This window comes from Dunckerocampus dactyliophorus, chromosome 14 (assembly GCF_027744805.1).
Source record: "Dunckerocampus dactyliophorus isolate RoL2022-P2 chromosome 14, RoL_Ddac_1.1, whole genome shotgun sequence".
NCBI lineage: Eukaryota > Metazoa > Chordata > Actinopteri > Syngnathiformes > Syngnathidae > Dunckerocampus > Dunckerocampus dactyliophorus.
The window spans coordinates 13,882,619-13,903,977 of record NC_072832.1 but is presented as its reverse complement, the minus strand read 5'-3'; the positions used below and the strand labels follow the sequence as shown (position 1 = coordinate 13,903,977).

General features: G+C 40.4%; 1 protein-coding gene across 8 annotated transcripts in view; it reads right to left on the bottom strand.

Moving 5' to 3' along the window:
* Positions 1-21,359, bottom strand: part of slc35f3b (solute carrier family 35 member F3b) — a 63,706-nt gene that overhangs the window by 22,047 nt on the left and 20,300 nt on the right. For 2 of the 8 annotated variants that reach the window (XM_054798517.1, XM_054798519.1), the window contains exon 1: positions 12,979-13,256. The exons of the other annotated variants lie outside the window; for them this stretch is intronic. In XM_054798517.1, the coding sequence (XP_054654492.1) occupies positions 12,979-13,054 (76 nt within the window). In that variant the 5' untranslated portion in view covers positions 13,055-13,256. Of the gene's footprint in view, positions 1-12,978; positions 13,257-21,359 lie in introns of those variants that run through there. 8 annotated transcript variants of the gene reach the window in all.

The following is a 21,359-nucleotide window of genomic DNA, read 5'->3' as shown; positions in this document are numbered from 1 at the left end:
ATTTAACCCAACATAAGCTTGAATGTAAATTGTTTGCATGTACTGTACCATGTACCATGTTAACTATCTAATGGCCACAGCTCTCAAATTAACTACACTTAAACTTTTTAGCTGATATTGGTGGAAGAATCCTATTCATTTTGAACTGCATTTAACCCAATTAACCGAAGGGTTAATCATGTCATCATTAACATTCACCATTTTCCAATGATTTCCATCCAATATGCATTTTGATTGGTATTCAGTGCAAAGTGAAGGGTTAATTGAGAATATGTATCACCTCACCAGTAAAGGTCAACGTTCTTATTATTGGGTGAAAATGATTGCAATTCAGAAGCGATCGTTAGACTTTAAAAGCTGCATTTATTTTTTTACTGTCCAAGGAGAGTGACTTTGAATGATAAGTAATTAAAGATGTTGAAGGTAGCAGTGGTCAAAGGACATATTGGTCCAAGTTTTTTTCCCAGCACCCCAGTATGCTGTCCTCAATGACAAGGAAAGACACAACTGTCTCTGTTATGTCATCGGAAATGTCATTATATTCATTTAAACAACACATGAGTTTCTCAGCTTGTACTGTGACCCGCTTGTGTATGCCAATGCTGTCCAGTACCCCCTTAAAAGACAAAGCTCATGATTTAAAATGATGACATCTAAGATTAAGAGTGGTTACATTCGATGATTTTGGACCTACATGAAGCATCATTTGACCATGTGTTCATCTTATTTGGCAAGTCTCGCAATGCTCAGCACTTGGGCTTATTGACGAGAAACAAGCTGTAATTAATACTGTTATTGCTGTCATTATGTACAATATTTGGACATCCTAATATATAAAAGTAGTTCTAATGTTATTATTAGGGTTTTGTTGTTTGTGTTTAATGTGCTACTCGGAAGTGAAAACTTGTTAACAGGCATGTGTGACACTGCAGGAAACAGGAGGAGACTGTTTGGCATTTTTAAGGAGAGCCAGGAATCCGCTCTGACAGCTCCATATCTTCACCTTGTCACCCTGACACGACTTGTTGGCTTGATGCAGGCCACTCAAACTCAATGCTGACACACACAAGTTCATATTTTAGCCTAGCTGGACTTTTATTAAGGTTATTAGTCTTCATCATGTGTACACTGAAGCAGTCTGATTAGCATGTAGATTTATCTGCATTAACAAGCCAGTTTTCCTGCTTATGCCCATTTCAGTTCACGCTTCCCTACTTCTCCTTCCCTGGCCGCTTTCTAGCCCCCCCTGCAGTGTCTGCAGTGCAGATCTCTCCCGCTGATAGCTGCAAGTCCAACAAGCGCCAGCAGAGCCCGACCTGGCTGCCTCCACTTAGAATTCACGTGACAAATCTAGGTACGTCTCTCCTCTGCACCCCTGCACTTGTCTCCATCATTACTGGTTATGAACACGTTTTAGTCTACGTTGGGACCTAAACTATCACCTACTGTAGGTCACTCACACTCTACACAGAACATTTATAAAATACAGAGATAGATACAAGAATTAAACAAAACGAACATAAAAAAAATAGAACGACTCCTTACTTTGTGGTTGTCTTGCACACTCGGGGGCATTGCAAGGGAGGGGGAAACAGCCTAATTGGGAGGAGGAAGTCTCAATAATGAGACCACTGTGCTGCTTAGTTATCATTGTCCATTTCATAGGAGCAGATCCTTTCACATGTTGACATCTTCAGCCTTCATGATGGCTGTGAATTCTCCACTGAGCGTCTTACGACGTCCAATTTCACTTCACTTTCACTTTCCTTTAATGGAGGTTAATGTTGAAAAGTTACCAGAAGAACACAAGTGACGTCCTTTCTCAAGTGTTGCACATGTAAATAGTTCTTTTTGTCTTTTAGTACAATATTAATCATTAACGGAAGTGTGTTTTTAACCACGAAACATCATAATATGAAACTAGGACCACCTGTATAATCCCTTTGTATTGCAATGGAGTAACAGAAGTGTCATTGTGTCAAACACTGTATATCAACCAATTAATTAGAGGAGCTCTTCTTTTGAACTTCTATTTGGTATGACTCAAATGCATCACCAGATAATAAACATATTCTCACATCAATACTTCTCTGACAATCTCAATAAAAACACAGCATTGTTATTTCTCCTGTATCAGACCTCATTTCATAGCGTTTACAATGTTGTGGCCAGAAACAGTTCCAGGCTAAAAATAAAACATTACTTTTTAAGGACCTTAATTGGCTTGTGCGCAACATTGACTTTAATGCCCAATTTGGGTTTGCAAAACAAGGAGCACCTTGTTTTTCCTCACTCATTGTCACCTCTTTCCTCTTACGAACAGATTTAACTTCCAAATTGGAAGTCAACCTGTATGTTGCAACATGTTGTCTTCAGCATTATCAGTTATACTGTGTGTTATTAAAGGTTTTTTACTATGCAAAAATTGACTTTTTAATGATGTTCTAACAGTAGTTTGTGTCTGTAGAGCCTTTTATGACCACCAAATGTGAGAGCAATCAATCTACAATGTTCCCCTACTTTTGATCGAAGCAGTTCTCAAACTGTCGCTTTTGAACTTCCAGGTTTTCATGACGTTACGGAGGAAAACCCCCCTCCCTCATGGACACCACCTCTAACCCGCACCTAGCTGGATGAGCCTGCCCATGTATACGCCACACCGCTTCACGGAGGACAGCTTTGCCAAAAAGCAGGCTTCACTACACATCTTAAAAGAAATCCTGGCGCTCTGCCAACTATCCGTCAGTCAGCTACAGGGGTAGGAGCTGTAAGTTTGATCATTTTGTCTTTCTTCAGTGACTAGGCTAACCTGGCACGATGTTGCTGTTCAAATGTGACTGTAATGTTAGCCCTTTAGCTCACATAGCTTTGCTAGCTTTGTTAACATTTGTGACCCACCGTCCCACACCTTAATGTTACATTGTTGTATGTGATATATTGCATCTATGATGTTGGACCAGTGTAGAGTTACGGTTAATATGTAAAAAGTGGACAAAGTGCACAATAGCGCATTTTGGAGCCACACACTCTGTTGGAGACAGGCGTGGACAAACACAACTCATGAACATTAAGGCTACAGACACACAAAACGGTGTGTTCCCCGTTACTAAAAACACTTTTAAACTGTCCAAATTCCAAAAGGGACTTCTGATCTGGTCATGCAGCACTCACTGTCTTTGTAATCTTTATTCCTGACAGACAACCTGAGATACCTAAACACATCAGAAGGAGCTCATGTGGCGAGCTTGTCCCACTCAAGGACACAATAAAACACGCTTTGCTGCTTCTACCAGATGATACCACCACATGGGCTGACAGGATCATAATCCAGGAGGGTGAACGAGGGCTGTTACTGATATTCAACACTGAAGGACAATGAAAGCAGTTCCTCATCACCTGTTTCTCCCCTGACCAGACCAGCTGCTTCTACAGACGCTGCAGGTCAGTGCAGTGACACAGTACGACACCGATGACTGATAGCAGACACTTAACCCATTTAGTGTGGTGGAGCCCCAGTTTAACACACTGGCAAGCATCCCAAATCCCTATTTAAAAGAATGTCAACCCTGTAATGGAGAGGCAACCACCTTTCTTCTCCCTCCCTGCAACCAAAGGTCACTGATAATGAAAAGACAGTGAATCAGAGGCATGTGTACTGCATTATAACTTCACATTCTCAGAAATCCAGCCTTTAAAGCCTTTAAAGAAGGAACCAAGAAGAAAATGAAGAGAAACGATCGCTTTAATCAGTCTATATTAGATGGTTGTCTAATCTGAGTAATGATGGGCATGCTTAATCAGGCACATACCATGGGTAGTAAAACTCCTTTTTATAACCTTAAAAGTAAAAAAATATATATATATACAGTGTTTTTCATTTTTAGTAGCATCCCATGTGTTGGTGACACAGTCTTTCCATGCCATTACTACACTGCATGAGTCCAACTGTGTTTGTAACGTCTTTATTACAATTCCCACCCGGAAGTCATTGTCCCCCAGTGAAGCTGCCCCTCTATGATGTAGAATTTTGTAGTTCTTTGCTTACTAACTAGCACAGTTACACCATAAGTCTCTGCTTTTTTTATTGATTGCGGCTGCAAAATAAACCATGGGGCCACAGAAAGTTGCGAGGGCCGGTACTTTGACTTTCCCAAACTTTTTACAGCCACGTACCCCTTCAGAAATTTCACCTAAAGCTACGTACCCTATACTCCTGCACACTTAAAAATCATAAACCTTTTTATCTTAATTAACTTGAAATACTGAACATTCACCGCTGTGTGTTATCATCAAAATAATCATCAAACTTACTTATTTGTTGACATGATGCACACAGAGCAATGAACGACTTCATGCTCTGTCTCCTTTCTACTCTGTTCTCCTTGCGCCATGAGGCGTTCAGGCGCACTCGTAATTGTGAGTGTTAGGCGCCAAATGTTTTTCATTTTTATTCATGTACCCCCAGTGTAATTGACGTACCCCTGGGGGTACGCGTGCGCTACTTTGTGAACCTGGGGTCTACAATAAAGGTAAAGGTGATGTTGGTATTCATTTATCCATTTAATTTGCCATTTCTACGTATGTGTTTCGGATTGTTTTCCGCATGCAAAACTATAATTGTTCTACATTAAAAGTGTTTCTGGGCGGGAAGCGGGGTACACCCTGGAATGGTTGCCAGCCAATTGCATGTTTTGTGTTTACATTTTTTTTTTTTAATCATTGAATTTACATTGTTTCATATGGGAAAAACTGATTCGGTTTACATACGATTTGGTTTTCGACTGACCCTTCGGAACGGATTAATACTGGAAACCGAGGTACACTGACTGTATATATTTTTTTGCTTATGTTCAGCAATACGTGGGTGAATCATCTCAGTGTTGGGATGTTAACAGGCCTCAATCAATCAAAGATGCAAAAAATCTGGTTTGCAGCTTAAACGGACTGCCTGATAGAGTACGGCAAAGTGTGGTGTAGGGCCATTTGTTTAAACTAGTGAACTTCAAAGTAATTACATATTTCAACATTGATAGCCTTTTTCTGTGATTTCCAAGTGTCCATGAACGCAGCAGCAACTTGTGCCTGGGGAGGTACATGATGCACCTGAATGCAACCTTCTTAGAAAGGAGCTAGCTGAGCACTGGTAGCAGTTTTGCTAGTTTGATCTTGCTTCCCGACCAGTCCAGGGTGTACCCCACCTCTCGCCCGAGGCCCTTTGTGTGCGTTGTGTGACTCAACAAGGTGAGTTTGATGATGATGTTGTGCATTAGGAGTGTTTGCTGTTTGCTAAATGAAAGCTAGTTTGTTGGATGTGTTGTGATTAAGAGTGCACATCTGAGCCATGTAATTGCCTTGTAATTGTTTGCTAACTGGTCTCACTGACTAGCATGTTTGCTCTCACTTGTGTCTATCTCTTAGCATGACTGGATATGCGTGCTGTGCATGCATTTATTTGTGTCATGTGAGTGCTATTGGGCTGCTTTACTTTGCATTGTTTGCAATTGAATGTGTTCCTATTGTTTAGACCACACATACAACCCTTTTTACACACACAGCTCTTTGGACAAAATCCACTCCTTTGGACAAACCCAAGCTCATCCGTGCTAACACACACACACATACCTAAAAGAGCTTATCCACCTACATAATAAAGATAATTAAATGATTCGCTGACCGGAATCTTTCCATGGTGTCCCAACTCTAAAAGAGCCACTACCCCCTTCTCAACAAGTCGTCCCTCGCCGCTTTTTGTGGTTCACATCTTGTGGCTTCACTCGATCATGGTTTTTCCAAAAAATGAGTACGGCCTACTATTAGTCAAAAATATGCATGTTGAAGCATGTTTGCCTAAATTATACATTTTCAAGTATAAAATACAAATATAAAGGGACTCAGAAGACACATTCAAAGACGTTGTGACGATATGTAGTATTCTACACTGGTCACTCTGTCATTTACTTTCCAGCATTCCCAAGGTGTCAGTTACTATAGCGATGCGTGTATTGTGTAGTTCTGAGCAGCTGCTTAGAGTGTGGGCTACAGAGCGCAGTGACGCTGTGCATGCTGGGTTAGAGGTAGCTTTGTAAAATAAGCTGAAGAAGAGTGATAAAAAAAACAAAAACAAAAGTGTGAGTCTATATTATGTCTTTTTTTCTGTTATGTCTACTATATTGGGTAATACGAGTGTAAAGGTGACTATAAGGGTGTTGTTTCATGTAAAGGGGGCACTAATGTTTGATAACAGATTTAGAAGGTTGCAAACATGTTTTCTATGCTCTAAGTATGAACCTATTCCATTTATAAATCAGGAATCCTACTTGGCAGAAATTCACTTATCACAGTCTGGTCTGGAACCAATTAACCGCAATAAATGAGGGATTACTATACACTGATCACAAAAATGGGATTAAACTGAACGAAGTTGGGTTCCCTAGGCTGGTGAAGGTAACGCATGAATAACAGCAGCCTCCTACTGTGTAGTCTGCTTTAGAAAACATATGGAACACATTGTGACTTCTGTTGAGTATTCTGAAAGGGTTTTCACGGTTTATATATGGTACCAACAGTTAAATGCTTGACGCAATACCGAGACTGCTCAATATGCTACACTGGCTCTGTTACAATTGTAAAAAAAAAAAACAACTTTCCTGCAGCCTCACATCTTCTCTGACTTTGAGTTAAAGATTAAGCTATGGATTTTAGGCTTTAGGATAGTACAAACGGTTGCTTCCCACGGTTACAGATGGTATTTTTATGCTACATATCACACTCGGAGGATGGATTGATTTTTTCCTGAGAGAAACCTCACATCAAGGAGAAGAGGAAGGATGACATCAATAGATACAACAGACTCGGGCAAACTCTGGCCAGAAAAAACAAAAAAAAAGAACTGGGACAAAAAGTAAAAGAAACGTGTATATACAGTATGTAAGAGCAAAGCAAGAGTCAGTAGTGTGCAACATCAGTTTTGACCCACAGCTTGAGCACTCTTTAATAGAAATCATGTGGTCAAGACAAATGGAGCCCCATGGGTAGTTTTGATGTGGTGAATTAGCAGCGATATCCCAAGGGACTCTCAATCTCTCTGTTCCGTTATGAAGCATAAAATGAGTTTTCAGGACCCTAGAGGGCCTTGAATGAACTCTTACTGACACAAGAGGAACGCCAGAATTCCCCAGAGCCACAATCACAATGGAGAGACATTTAAAAAGAAATCAATAGCTAGCGTTTGCCTGGTTGGATTTGTCACAAGAGCACATGGGCAATGTAAAAAGTCCAGACATGGTTGGTAGCTACTGGTGATGACACCTCACGGCGAATTTGTCACAGCACCCTGGAAGTAAAGTTCTGACTCTACTGGATCGGAATTATTTAAGGTGAACATACCTTTTCCCCTGACATGTCTTTATTTTTTTAGATACTGAGGTTTACATTTGTTAAGTTTTGCCATCCTGCACAGACATAAATCTCATAAAACACGTTGATAAACACTGGCAAATAAATATGTGATTGCTGTTGAAATCTGGTTAAAACCCTTCAATTCAAGCTGGAGTTACATCGTGACGTACGTGTTAATACACGCATGGGCTCTGCAATTTTTGGGAAATTTGTTGGCGCGTAGACGAAGTACGGTATCAAATTGGTTGCAAGCGTGTCGTACTTCGGGGCAAGTGATTCGTGACACCCACGTGCTTGCCGCTCGCCCTCCGTTGGTAACTTTTAGATCGTGAGTACGGTGCTAGGTGTGATTCAGGTAAGGCTGTCGTATGTTTCACTCACTGGAGACGTACCGGGTGTGGGCATCGTGCGAGGCTCTTGAAGCCCACTCACTTCTATTGCAAGATGGGTGTACTGGCTTCCTAAGGCACCTACTGCTATCGTGACCGGGAGAACCAGACTGTAGAGCGGGAAGGGCTGCCCGCCGTGGCCGGGTGAGGTGCATTAATGTCGGATACGCTATGTGAGCAGCCGCCGTGCATCCACGGAGGGCAGGAGAACCAAGGTGTACATTTGGAAGAGTCGCCTGCCACGACTCCCCCTTTACCTTACTGAACTAACTAACATAACATGGTATTATCCCTAGAAAAAGTCTGAAAAAGACGACTTGTGTTATATTCACAGTCGAGAGATTTATACATGCAAACAAGAAGGTGGAACCAAACAAGTTAAAGCTTTTCTTCCTGTCACTCACACACACCACTGACTCTCAGAGACCCTTTGGAAAAAGTGTCTCAAAGGTTGGGCAAGTTATCAAGCAACAGAGAAGGATTTATGTTGCTAATTGTAAGATAATGGTGATTAAAACAGGGGGAATTTTTTAAAAATGAAGCAGTCAATATGATATATTTTGTATTGGAATCTAACAGTTATCATTTTGTCCAAAATATTTTTCCAAAAACAGGTCTCAAAAAGAGTGGCCATCTTATGTTCAGGTTTGTCTAATATTCAGAGCTGTCCTATCTAGTCAGACGAGCGCTGTCCCACCTAGTCGTATAGCATTAACTGATGAAGCCTGCTCGGATGAGAGGCGAAATGTCTTCTAAGACAACCTCAACAGCAGCTATTGAATGCCTGGAGAATACAATGACCTGGAATGAGCTGAATGAGAATACTCACAGGTGGGAGTATCACGAGATGAGGCGATATACGAGATTGGGTCAAGGGGAACGAGGCAAGACGAGATTTTAGCATTACTTCTAAGAAACGTACACTGAAAAAATATGACAATATACTGCAATCTAAGGCCGCACGGTGGATGAGTGGTTAGCATGTTGGCCACAAAGTCATCGGGAAGATCTGGGTTCGAATCTCCGTTGGGCATCTCTGTGTGGAGTTTGCATGTTTTCCCCGTGCGTGTGTGGGTTTTCTCCGGGTACTCCGGTTTCCTCCCACATTCCAAAAACATGCAGGTTATGTTAGGTTAATTGGTGACTCTAAATTGTCCATAGGTATGAATGTGAGTGTGAATGGTTGTTTGTCTATATGTGCTTTGCAATTAGCTGGCAACCAGTCCAGGGTGTAGCCTGACTCTCGCCTGAAGTCAGCTGGGATAGGCTCCAGCATACCCCCGCGACCCTAATTAGGATAAGTGGCATAGAAAATGGATGGATGGATGGCTATTGTAATATACTAATTTAATTTCTACTATGTTACACTCTTCTGCACTCTGTGTGTATGCTACCTGCTTTCATCCACAGAGACAAAGAGACTGTATGACGGAAAAAGGGCTCACTGCATTCATGCCGTTGTTCTATGGAACAAATGCACAAAGGTGCTGAAAGCAATGCACAAAGTTTTCACAGTGGTTGGAGGCGAGAGACGAGGAAACAGACACGCATGTACGTGGCAATATATTGAGGCCGGCAAAATTGTTGAATTCATTTTCATTTATTGTGTGATTAATTAATTTATATGTTATTGTCCCAGGCCTAGTGCGCACAAGACATTCTTTTCTGAACGACAAGTCACGTTTTACTCTCACAAGATCTTGTGACACCCCTATTCACAGGTGCGTCTTATATTCAGGTATGTCTATACATACAGTAACACTGAATTTGGTTTCACAAAGCACATTCTGCATCAGGCCAAAATGACAATTTACAAAAAATAGAAAGGTTGCAGTGCTGAAATAAATGTTTTGAAGTCATTGTTACATAAGAAGTGGAGTCTATGAAAAGCCATGTGTTGTTCCCGTGTGATTCCCTCTTCAAAGCAGCTACTTGAAATGGGGATCCACTCCATCCACCATACACACGAGGAAACTTACACTGCAGCCCCCACACACACATTTTCCTTCATTGTTGCCCAACTGGGCTCATCATCCATTCAAGCTTGCTAAATTACGTCTTAATTTCTCAGTGAGCCCACACGAATGTTATTCCTACTATTCTATTTCCAATCATTTCCAATAATTGAAAAAAATCTTCACCTTTTCCACTATATATCCATCCCAAGGAAACACTGAATTCCCAAGTTTTTAACTTTCAAAAAGAGCTGAGAAAAGAGCAGCAAGGGACAGCCTGAGGCTCCTTGCAGCTATCATTCTTAAAAAGAAACAAAGTCAATATCAGCCTTCAGATTCTAGTTGGAAAATATGAGCATGTCAACATGGGAAAGCAGCCAAGTGGCAGTTATTCTGGCATCTTAAAATCCTGGACATTCAGCTCTTTTACATGATAGCAAAACATTACCCACCTGTGCCTTTTACACAGAACCCAGCAAAATGGGATATTTCTGCAACTATGTGTACTTTCACACCACGTCATAGGGTGTTTCTCAAATCAAATACTTCCATCAGTACACTTATTTCCTGAGGGTGCGAATTTTGACTGTAGTGCTGTCTCAAACTATTTACTTTCATGGCACACTTAGTGGAAATGAAGATCGCAATATTTAACCGTGTCCTCTTCTCTCCTTTTTAATTGTGATTTGCAACCACTGGAGTTAGTCCCTCCCTTTCTGCTGTGTAGCCAAGATGACATTAATTAATGGTGGTTAGGCACCATTGCTGTATGCTCACCATTTGGGCTGTGTTGAGTACCAGGCACAAGTCCGAACTCATCTAAATATTCTTACTATGAACCTCATGTGCACATTATATTTTAATTAAAGCAAATGTTTTTCATTGATAATTAGGCTTCTATAAAAGAGATCATTTAATTTGATGTATAATAACTTTCAAATTATGGAAAATTGTAGAGAAATACTTCATTTCTCAGAATCTACGTATTCAAAATGGAGGGCATTTCTGTGTCTGTAAAGTATTTTTAGTATTTAAACCAAAAGCTTTCTTCGATATGACAAATTCTTTGGCTACAAGGAATTTCTCTGAATGGCAATAAATTTAATTCTGCGTCCTGTATTTCCAATTCAAATTCCAATTCAACATCCTGTAGGGTTCCAATTCTTCAAATCAATTCAATTGATATTACAAATTGTGAATTTTGCACAAGCCTGCTGAGTACAACATCTGGGTACTGATGGCGAAATGCACTTTACAGTACTTATGTCCTCAAAATCGTAAGTGTACTCTAAGTATGCAAGTGTGCGAATTGACATAGTCAAGGCATCCCGCAATTACATAATTCGATGTGTGGAAATATTGGTGTCCACTTCAGTTGGGACAGCCATAATTGCTTTAAACACAACAGAGTGGGAGAATTGAGTCTTGGGAGTAAAACTTTATACCCCTGTCCTGCATTTCCTTTCACACAGGTGTCCCACCTCTTTTACAACTCTGATGCTACTTCGTCGGCCTTTCAGTGTTAGTGCCTTTACACAGAAAAGCAACACAGCAAAAAGATGGGAAAATGTCTTTTTTTTTTTAACGGCTATAGATAAACCTGGAGGAACCTCACTCCACTCACTTAACAGCATGTTTACACATTTCAGCAGAATTTGCAGCAAACTACAGAAACTTCTGTTTGCAGTCTATTTTGATACCAATGGCAGCCCTTTTAGGCGGCAAAATAACTGCGCTCTTTGCTGGTTGTTAGTATATTATTGATTGTATAATTGATACATGATAGTGGTTCTTTTAAAAGGTGGATTGCGTAACCACTGAAGGCCCAGGTATGAAATGCACCGCCCACCACTGCTAAATACACAGTAAACTTCCGGGACAAGGCAGCAAAGCTGTCAGAACTCCCGGCGAGATGTAAACAGCTCGACTTTTGGTGAATTGTACGTTTTATCTCCACTCATAAACAGTGTCACGAGTTCAACATGTCTCTTTAGATAACTTACTGCACAACTCACACACAGGCAGCCATGACCCGAGATAATGCAATGCTAATGTAATAGCAGCAATAAACACACAAATCATTGCAGTCATATTTTTTTATTCTTCTCACTGATGCAAATGAGCTGGATAGATGATTTCAGGTGCACTGGCTTGTAATGTTCTGTCAGATCAGCAGCTTATTCTACTGTGACTTCACTGCAGCACCCAGTAATGTTACAACACCGGGACATTCGCTCAGTGCTGAAGCTGACAAATACACTGGAAAAAAAACATCCCAGCTTTTACAACCTGATAGGTAGAATTCTTGCAAGGCGACTAAATATCAGGACTACTCTGGGACATGTTAGATATTACTGGTGATGTAGCAGAACAACGACAAGCACCACAAGAGAGACATGTGTTGTTGTCCTCATAATGTAATTGTTCTAAACTGTGCTCCTGCAGGCATAACTAAGCTGCTAGACAGAGAATGAACTCTGCTATCAACACTTTTGCAGGGTGTGCTATCCTTTGTTTGTGTCCTCATGGCTTCAGTGCCAGGATGGAGGCTGCAGACTGTGGAGGGAATCCCTGCTGCAATAACAACCTCACATCTGGACCAGCACATTTAGTAAAAGCTTTAGTAAATACAAGACATCCATATACATTCATCAGGTACACCTGCGCAAGACAAGAGCTGGCATTGAACTTGGCATTGATAAATATGCTTGATTTTGCATGGATGTATCAATCCACCAATGCCTGAGCACTGCTGTGGTGCCCTTGAGCAACCTCCAAATGCATACCGTGCCATTTGTACATGTGTATGAACAGGATTTATCCTTGACTGTGTTATGTAACATTTTGATTGCTATCAATTATCATTAGTATGGATTGCAGTGGTGTAAAACTACCCTGCATCACAATAAAAAGGTGTGGGGTGGGTTGTACCTCTCATGCAGCTCAATAAACAAACTTAAATATAATATATATATAATATATTATATAATATAATAAATATAATGTGATGCAAATAAGAAAACATCTGAAATGAATAGCTCTCTGGCAGTGTCAATCCAAATTGAGCTGTTAGCTGAGAATTGTGTTGTGTACAGCTGTCCCTAATATTAGGGCCAATGTATTTAACGACATGAATTGTAAAAGTTTGGTTTAAAAAAATGCACCAAGAGACGGCGCTATCTGGTGTTGGTGCCATGCAGTGCAAACACACACCCAGCCAGCCTACAGCAGCCTACCTTCTACTTTGGTGAGGGTGAGCACCGGACTGTTGCAGGCGGACAGCGGGGCCACCCTGGCCGAGTGTTTCTTCATGATGCCGAGCTCGGATGGGATGAGCTCTGGAACCGCTACGACTACATCCCTAAAGCGGATTGCGTCCCAGACACCACCAGACCTCTTGACGGGACCCTTGACGTTCCAGGAGCCGGTGTCCTTGCACCGTCCATCTATCTATGGAACTTCCCCACCTCCTGCTGTGATGTGATGATGACTCCTTCTTCCTCCGCGCAGCCTCCTTCTCCCCCTCCTTGCCCTCCCTCTCTCAAACGTGTGCGTTCACCCCCGTCGGTGCTGGTCTCTCCTCACGTACATTCAACCATTTGCTGCAATTCGCCCACGTCGCGCACGCCCATCAGAAGCGAGGACACGACACTTACCCACCCACCGACTCACCCGTGCAGCACCTCGGGAAGCGTTTGTCTCCCCGTGGGGAAGACTGTTTGGATCACAGGGGTACCTCAAATTTCCATGATACATGCATTTTGAACACTGTATTAGCATTCTAAACAAAACACTACTACTAATAATAATGTTTTTGATGTGTTTTTAGTCTTGTGTCAAAATGTTGCAGTTCTTTAAAAGTCCCACTTTGTCAGAAATATTTACATAAACACCACGCTTGCTGGCCACAACCTTACACACTGTATAGTAAAAGTTTGACTGATTTTGAAATTTGTCAAACAAATCCATCCTAAGGTACTGTCTAAGGTCATTTAATATCAGTTAAAGAGACTGTTTGCAACCAAAAAATCACACGACCACCAGCTAGCATATGTTACCAATAGTAGTTTAAAAAGAACAGGTTGACCACAAAATGCCAATATGTTTTAACATTTACAAATCTGCATAAAAATTGTCAGGCACTTCAATTCGGGCTGTCTCAGAAAAGTGACCGACCATTTACAGCACATTCAATGATAGCGAAAGTTAGTAGCTAAACTTTGACAAATCGCTACCATTAGCTGACAACAAACAACTAATGCACGAGCTTATGTGCTCAGAGCAGGAAGAGAGTGGAATATAATGCTTGAAGCCTGTTCGAAAGTTAGAGCGCTCTAGGCAGTCATGTAACAGTCCCTTTAATGTAGTTGGAGGTGTAGAAATGTATTAAAAGTGGAAAAAGTAGAAATTAATTTTTAAAAAAGTACAAATGCATGCAGAGGTGTAGAAAATTTACTCTAAAAACATGTTTGTGGTCTGTGTCTTTGCGTCTATATTTAGCATGTTCGGAAGGTAATTGCAAACTGACACAGCTTGTCATTGCAGTGAAACCAACTGAGCAACTCTTCCGTGAGCTTGTCAACATATTTGGCCTGTCAGAAACGACAATTGTAGAGACATATCATCTCGCCAGCAATGCTTTGAGTTACTAGAAGGCTGATCTGCCAGTCACAAAAAGGAGCCATGCTACATCTCCCATGGAAAACTCCTTGCGACACTGGATTTTCTTGAATCTGGATGATTCCGGCGCACCATCGATTCCACCCTTATCTTACGGTGGATGTTTTGCAGCCTGCATTGAGCTGTGTGAGAAATTTCAAGTCAATCCAACTTCTGGGATCAAACTTTGGGGTTTGATAACAGCACCACCATGTGGTGTATTCGTCAGAAAGATAATAGCAACACAGTTTTGCCAAATTTTCACTCTTGTGCGTAGTGCGGCCTGCAGCTTGTTTTTTTGTTTTAGCCTGCAGCGCGTTAAAAATACAATTAAACAAGAAAAGTACAAGAAACAACTTCAAAAGTTGAAAAAGAGCTAAAATGCTTAAATGAACGAGAAAAAGTTGAAACACTAATACTAATAACACTCATAATAATATGCGTATAACAAGCCTGTAATGATAGAAGCTGTCATTACATCCCAAAGGTGGTTTTGTAAAAGGCCAGTAAAAGTCCCCTGTGGGTCTTTCTAGGCCTTTGACCCAGTCATGCTGCAAAAGAAAACTTACAATTGCTTGATTGATTATGAGGTGTGTGTAAATACTTTTGTCCACATAGTTGTGCATGTGCGTGTCTAAAGTGGCTCTGCATGGGTGGGTGTGAACGCCGCTGAGTGTGAGCATGCCTGAAGGAAGCTGCACTGAATAATTCACCGCATAGACTCCACACTCGAGCACCAATCCCCTAACCCCGTCTAACTAGGACAGGGAGCTCTAAAAAGACCCATGCTGACGTCCCTGAGCAGCCATGTCCACCTCTTTCCTCCTGAAGACGAGCAGGTGCCTGAACACACCGCGAACGAAAACACAAACAGCACAGCGGCATGCATCAGGACGTTTGATGCATTTGCCTCGGCTTTAAATCCTTGTTTTGTGGTCACGGAGAGCGAGATCCCATGAGTCTGTGTGCGACTTCCACCCGGCGAAAAAGCCGGGGCCATCTGTGTTTGGAAGCCACTGCAGAATAAGAGAGATGGAAAGGGATGGATGAGATCGTTAAAGGATCCCAGACAGTGACTCATAGACTTTTATGTGTGAGCACGGAGGAGGATCAAACTCCTCTGTGACGCCTCACACACACACACACTCACACACACAAGGTGAGTGTGTAGTCAAGTATTGAAGAAGGGCTACAAGAAATCTTTGAGGCCCCCCACCAGCACACTTTTACATGACTACAGTTTCTCAGCTCCAGATGATGACAATCAAATATAGAATTTTAGCAGGCTCTAACGCATAACAATTCGGCAAAATGTTGCGATAATTGTGGAAATGATGCTAAAAAGGGATTATGAAATTGATATTAAGCCTGGTAGTATCACTATTACTCCAATGTATTTCCATTGTACTTGTAATTACAACTGAACTGTGTGATACTATGCAAAATTAGAAACACCTTTCAGTATGATGTAGTGCACTTCTATAATCTTAGTAACCGGCGTACCAAGAACCAAGATGACTTTCCCCATTAAGGAGCGTATAGGTGTTTTATCACTAACATAATGTAATATTAGGAAATTCATTATGCTAATCATAATGTGCTTGCAAGTGATATTGTTCCCTGTAAATAACAAACAGACAGGTATGAAATCACCCTGGCGAAGGTCACCAGCGAATAACAAATTCAAACAGAAGGGCTAGAAGGAGTCTATGCGTCCTTGGACAATTTGTTGTGATGTGTTATGCTTGCTCAAACATCATTTTCTGTTTGCTGCACAAACAAAGCACATTGATATGGCCTCCAGTGTTGTTTCTTATGCCACTGAAGTCTTGGTTTTTTTTTTTTCAATGCCAACGGCACCAAAAGCTCCTTGGTGACACGTTCATATGATGAAAAACACGCTTTTCATAAATGTCCCATATAGTACAAAGCATGCACTTTATCACTTGTGACTTGCAGCAACTCATCCATACCAACTATTGGGGTACTTGAAGGCAGCACATTCTTTTGCCTGACTCTGATGACTTGGTCTGTACTCTACTTGCCTTTCACCAGTACAAATGTTCTCTTTATACTGTAATATTTTACGGAAAGGATGGGAAGGAAGAAAATGGGTTGTTTAAAAATGGGTTTTATTGATTAAGCGTCAAGTTAATGGAACTGAGAGTTTGATGTTGGAAGATGACTCACCTTTATTACAAAAGCTACAAGATAGTGTATTATACTTTTGTTTTTTATTATACTAAAAGTGAAAGTGTGTGGAAACATGCAAGACTGTGCACATACTGGATTTTAACCAAATGCTTTCTTACATATATTTATACCTTTAGAGGTTTTTGAGGTTAGCAGAGCATAAAAATATCCTTATTGCATTTGACTTGTTGCTGACTCTAGCTGACAATGCTGTTTGTGTATTTCAATAAAGTTTAAAAAAAAAACACCCCGTCTGTCCCTTCACGGTGAGAAGGAGTACTGTGCGCCACAGCATATGACATTTTTACTGTATGCATTTTATTCGCTGATCAGCAAGAATAATGACGTCACACTTACACTAAAGACATTACACAGGCTGTTCTGCAGTCATGGTGTATAATATATGTTTCTGCAAACATGATATTGGCGGCATGCTGACAAACAGAAATCGCTGTCCAACCCAGTGCACTCAGAGTGTAGACTCGGCTGTGAACTACACAGAGAGGAGAGACTCACCGTAGCATAATCTTAGGTTTCTGCCTTCTATGTGGAAATGTGCAAGTTTTATCTAATATTATGTATTAAAAAAAACACTTGGAATCATATAGAAAATACATTTGGAATGGAGGAATGGTGCAGCTGCTCATTGCTGGGTCCTATTGTTGAAAATTAAAATTAAATAATTTTTTTTGTGGGGGGTGGAGTTAACTATACTCTTAAACTTTTAATCAGCTGATGAACAGCGTATTTCAGTTTAATGGTTGTGTACAAGAAATTGCTAACTCAAAAAATGTTTTGTCGCACTCCCATTTCCTCTTTTTGCACTTTGAAGCTGTACTTAGAACCTCCTTAAGATCCAACAGTGCAAATTGAAAATTCTTGCAATTTTTCAACTGGTCTTACAATTTTGATCAGGAGTATATTACCGAGGTGCTGCAGAATTTAGGATACTTTGCCTCTGTATATGCACTATTTGTACGTGACATTAGAAGCAACTGAAAGCCTTCTTTGAAGTGCTGTGGTGTTATATTACTATACTGTATAGTGTATAATACGTATATACTGTATATACAGACATTCAGGCAATCGGGTTTCGCTTTCCTTACGCTACATTAAAACAAATTACACATTTGAACTGTATCATAATGAAACTGAAAGCACTACTGGTGCCAAAATGTTGTTATTCTGTATGTAATCATTGGTCAAGATGAGAAACATGATGTCATGCATAGGCCACCACATACTGTAGCCATCCTCTGGCTCTTGAACGACTCTATAAATTCTTAAGCCGTTTAGGCTACTTTTAAACTTTCAATTCATTAAAAGGATTAGGCATAATCAGCTTTTGCGATTTAGCGGAGACGACACAGAATATATGCATTCAATGAAAAAGTCAATTTATTCTAATACAGCTATGAATATTAATAGTGTAGTGATTAATATGAATGTCAGACAGGAAAGTGGAGATTGCTTTTCTGAAGGAAAAAAAATCACAACTTCTATTGTCTCCTTTCAATGAAAACAATGCAATAACAGCATAATGTAAACATAACACAACGTAAAAAGTGAAGAGGTCACTTTGCCTTTGGACACATCAGACAAGACATGAGATAAGGGCTGGGTAGGGGCTTGATATTGACTCCAACGTAACTACTTGTTTCAACAACCAAGGTCAAGCCAAATGAACCTTCCCATACATCCTCGGAGCAGACAAAGCTCATCTATAGAGGCAAGCGGTTGTCAAGATACAGCAACCGACAGCAGTTTATTGGATTAATGACTTCAGCAGGCTCTCTTTGGAACCATTGAAGTGGGCGGGGTGCGATGAGGTGCAGTAACTGTTGCCAAAAAACACTTCTTACCATCTTAGTTAAATTACAGAGCTCCATGGTGACCAATTCATGTATTGATTTCTCCACTTGTTCACAACATACACTCTGCATCAACGTCATTAGCTACAGCTGCACATTCTACTGTGATCTTATCCGAGCACATTCATTGTCACTCATTTAACAGCTTATTACTGTTTATTATTGTGGTTGCAGTTTGCAGTGTCTTTCATTGATATGTTTGTGAAGCCAGATTGCGGCGTTGCACGTGACGTCACATGCGGTCATCACCGACTCAAGCAGATGAGGGGCAAACAAGCCAGATGTCAAGTGACATCAGATTGAAAATGCCACATGCATGCTCTGTTCTCGCACGTGGAAATCCTTCAAATAGGGATTTTGGAAAAAAAATTACTAAGACAGTCCACTGTAAAGGGAAAAAAAGTTCAAGAAACGAACAAAAAATGCAGAGAAAGGTGGCTGCTGAGCCTGTCTCTCTTGACGAGTGGAGCCGAGTCTGGACACACTCAAGTTTGACTGACAACAACATGCAAAATTTAAAGAAAAAAATTGAATTTATTGTAGGAACTAGAAAATGCTCATGAAAATGAAAAGTGAAGAAATAATTGCCTCGCAAAAGAAAGCTTAAGATACAGTCGTCCCTCGTTACATTGCGGTTTCAACATCGCTCCCTCACTTTATCATGTTTTTTGGAAAGGGAAATAAGTAATAAATGGCCACTGTTTTGTGGTTGACTGTGGACTATTATTAGTCAAAAAATATTGAAAGAGAAGTTCCGGCCACTAGGCGTCAGTCATGTTACATTGATGAGACATGATGTTTGATTAGATTACCTCCACACTGCATGGAGGCAGCCACGGCATGTTCGACAAGACACAGGGAAAAAAAAGTTGTCCTCCCATTCCGTGTGGAACTGGTAGGTTTTTGTTTTTTTTCTATGTCCTTCTTCCTCACTTCATTTGAAAGCATTTCGTAAGTTTAGCATAAATAAATTAGAGGCTAACTCGTTAGCTCGGTAGCTTGCTATATTTCAAGAGGCGGCCATCTCTTGTGCCCCTGCAGTAATCCCGTAGCCTGTGTAATGTATAAACAAAGAATAATAGCAATAATAGGAGTGTAAAGGGGACTACATGGGTCTTACTTCTAGGGATGTCCAATATTGGCTCTTTTGCCAATAACCAATATGCCAATATTGTCCAACTCTCAAATTCCATTTCCGATATCAACTGATACCAATATGTGCAACATCACATATCTTTTTCTTGAGTAAAGCCCTTCTAAAGTAACAATACTCTTAATCTGAGTAATGTAATGTATGACATATTTTGTGTAAGAATACATTTGTGTTTGTTGTGCCTTTTATTTATGTGATTTTTGGAAAGATTTCATTTATTTTTAGTTAAAGAGGTATTGTTTAAAATGCATGAATTTGCTGATTATGATTTTGATTTGATAACTTTCATGTTCGTATTTGATATTCTTATTTTATTGCATTAAAACTACTCATTAAAACTACTATACGCGTGTGTGAATGTATAAACGAGAGGCATTAACTTACATTTCTTTGTAGAAAGGCACTTAATGAAAGTAAGTACATTTATTTGTATCCACTTATGGCGCAGCCTTGCCACATCCAATATGGCAGCAACGTTGACGTAAGGCTCAGCGCTCGATGCAGCCTCAACATATGTGGTTTTGACAACAGCGCTTCCGGTTTCCCAGCGTGCTTTGCTGTACTGGTGTTGTAAATGGCTGCTAAGTTACATGTTTAGGGCTCACATAGTTGTTGATTATTCAGCATTATTCGTTGGTAGTGTATAGTCTTGTTATCTACCTATTATGTTGCTGTGTGATTTTTTTTTTTTTTTTTTTAGCTTTCTTTAAAGACACCGTGAGTAAGAATGGTATGCGGAATGGTAAATAAAGGTACACTCACAATACTCTCAGCAGTAACACTAACTACACAACAAGAACACACATCATCACCAGTTTAAAACTAATATTTGTAGAAATAAACCCCTCTTCTGCCAGTAATCTACAAGTATTAGTAAATACAGGCTACTCGGAAGCAACTTAGCAGGGTCGTGATTGCATTGTTTACAGTTTATACTCAACACTCCCATGGAAAACCAGCACAGCGACACAATGAAGGACACATACAAGAATATATTCATGCAGACTAAGAATGCAGATAGACATGTTGAAAGCATTATTTACATCTGCTACATTCATTATGTCTGGCTCGGAAGACTATCTTTCACTGCTGTTTGAATGCCTCAACTATTTCATGTCTTTATGCAACACACCATGTACACTCAATACAGTTGGAGCAAATAATTTGAACAGCATGCACGGTTATTCACATGAATCTACCAAACATTGTGCGAAGATACTGAGTTTGTATGTGGTCATATTGAATGTTTGCTCCCCGAGCTTCATAGCGAACGCAACCCAACAATTGTTTGTGAACACAGCCCTTGTAATATCACTAGATTGTGGAGGGGTAGCCAATGTGACCGATCAGAGTGCACAACAACGACAGGTAGATTTCACCAAACAAAATCCATTTTGAAAAAACTTAAAAAAAAAACAAAACCTCAGTAAAACAGACAAGGAATGTTGACACTAATGCACAATGGCACTGTATGACAGAATTACTTCTACACATTCCATTATGTTGAGCAGCTGAACTGGATTTAGGAGCACAATAAAGACCCAAAAGACTTTGAAGGAGGGTTCATTGTCAGGGCATCAGCTGCAAAGACTGCTCAACCATCACACAATCCTACACAGTCACATCCACATTTAGATGTATAGGAAATACAGTGCACAGTTGAATACCTGTGCACTCGTGAGATATGTAAAAAGGAATAGTGGATCACCTCCAGACGTGATTGGAATGTTGACAATCTCGA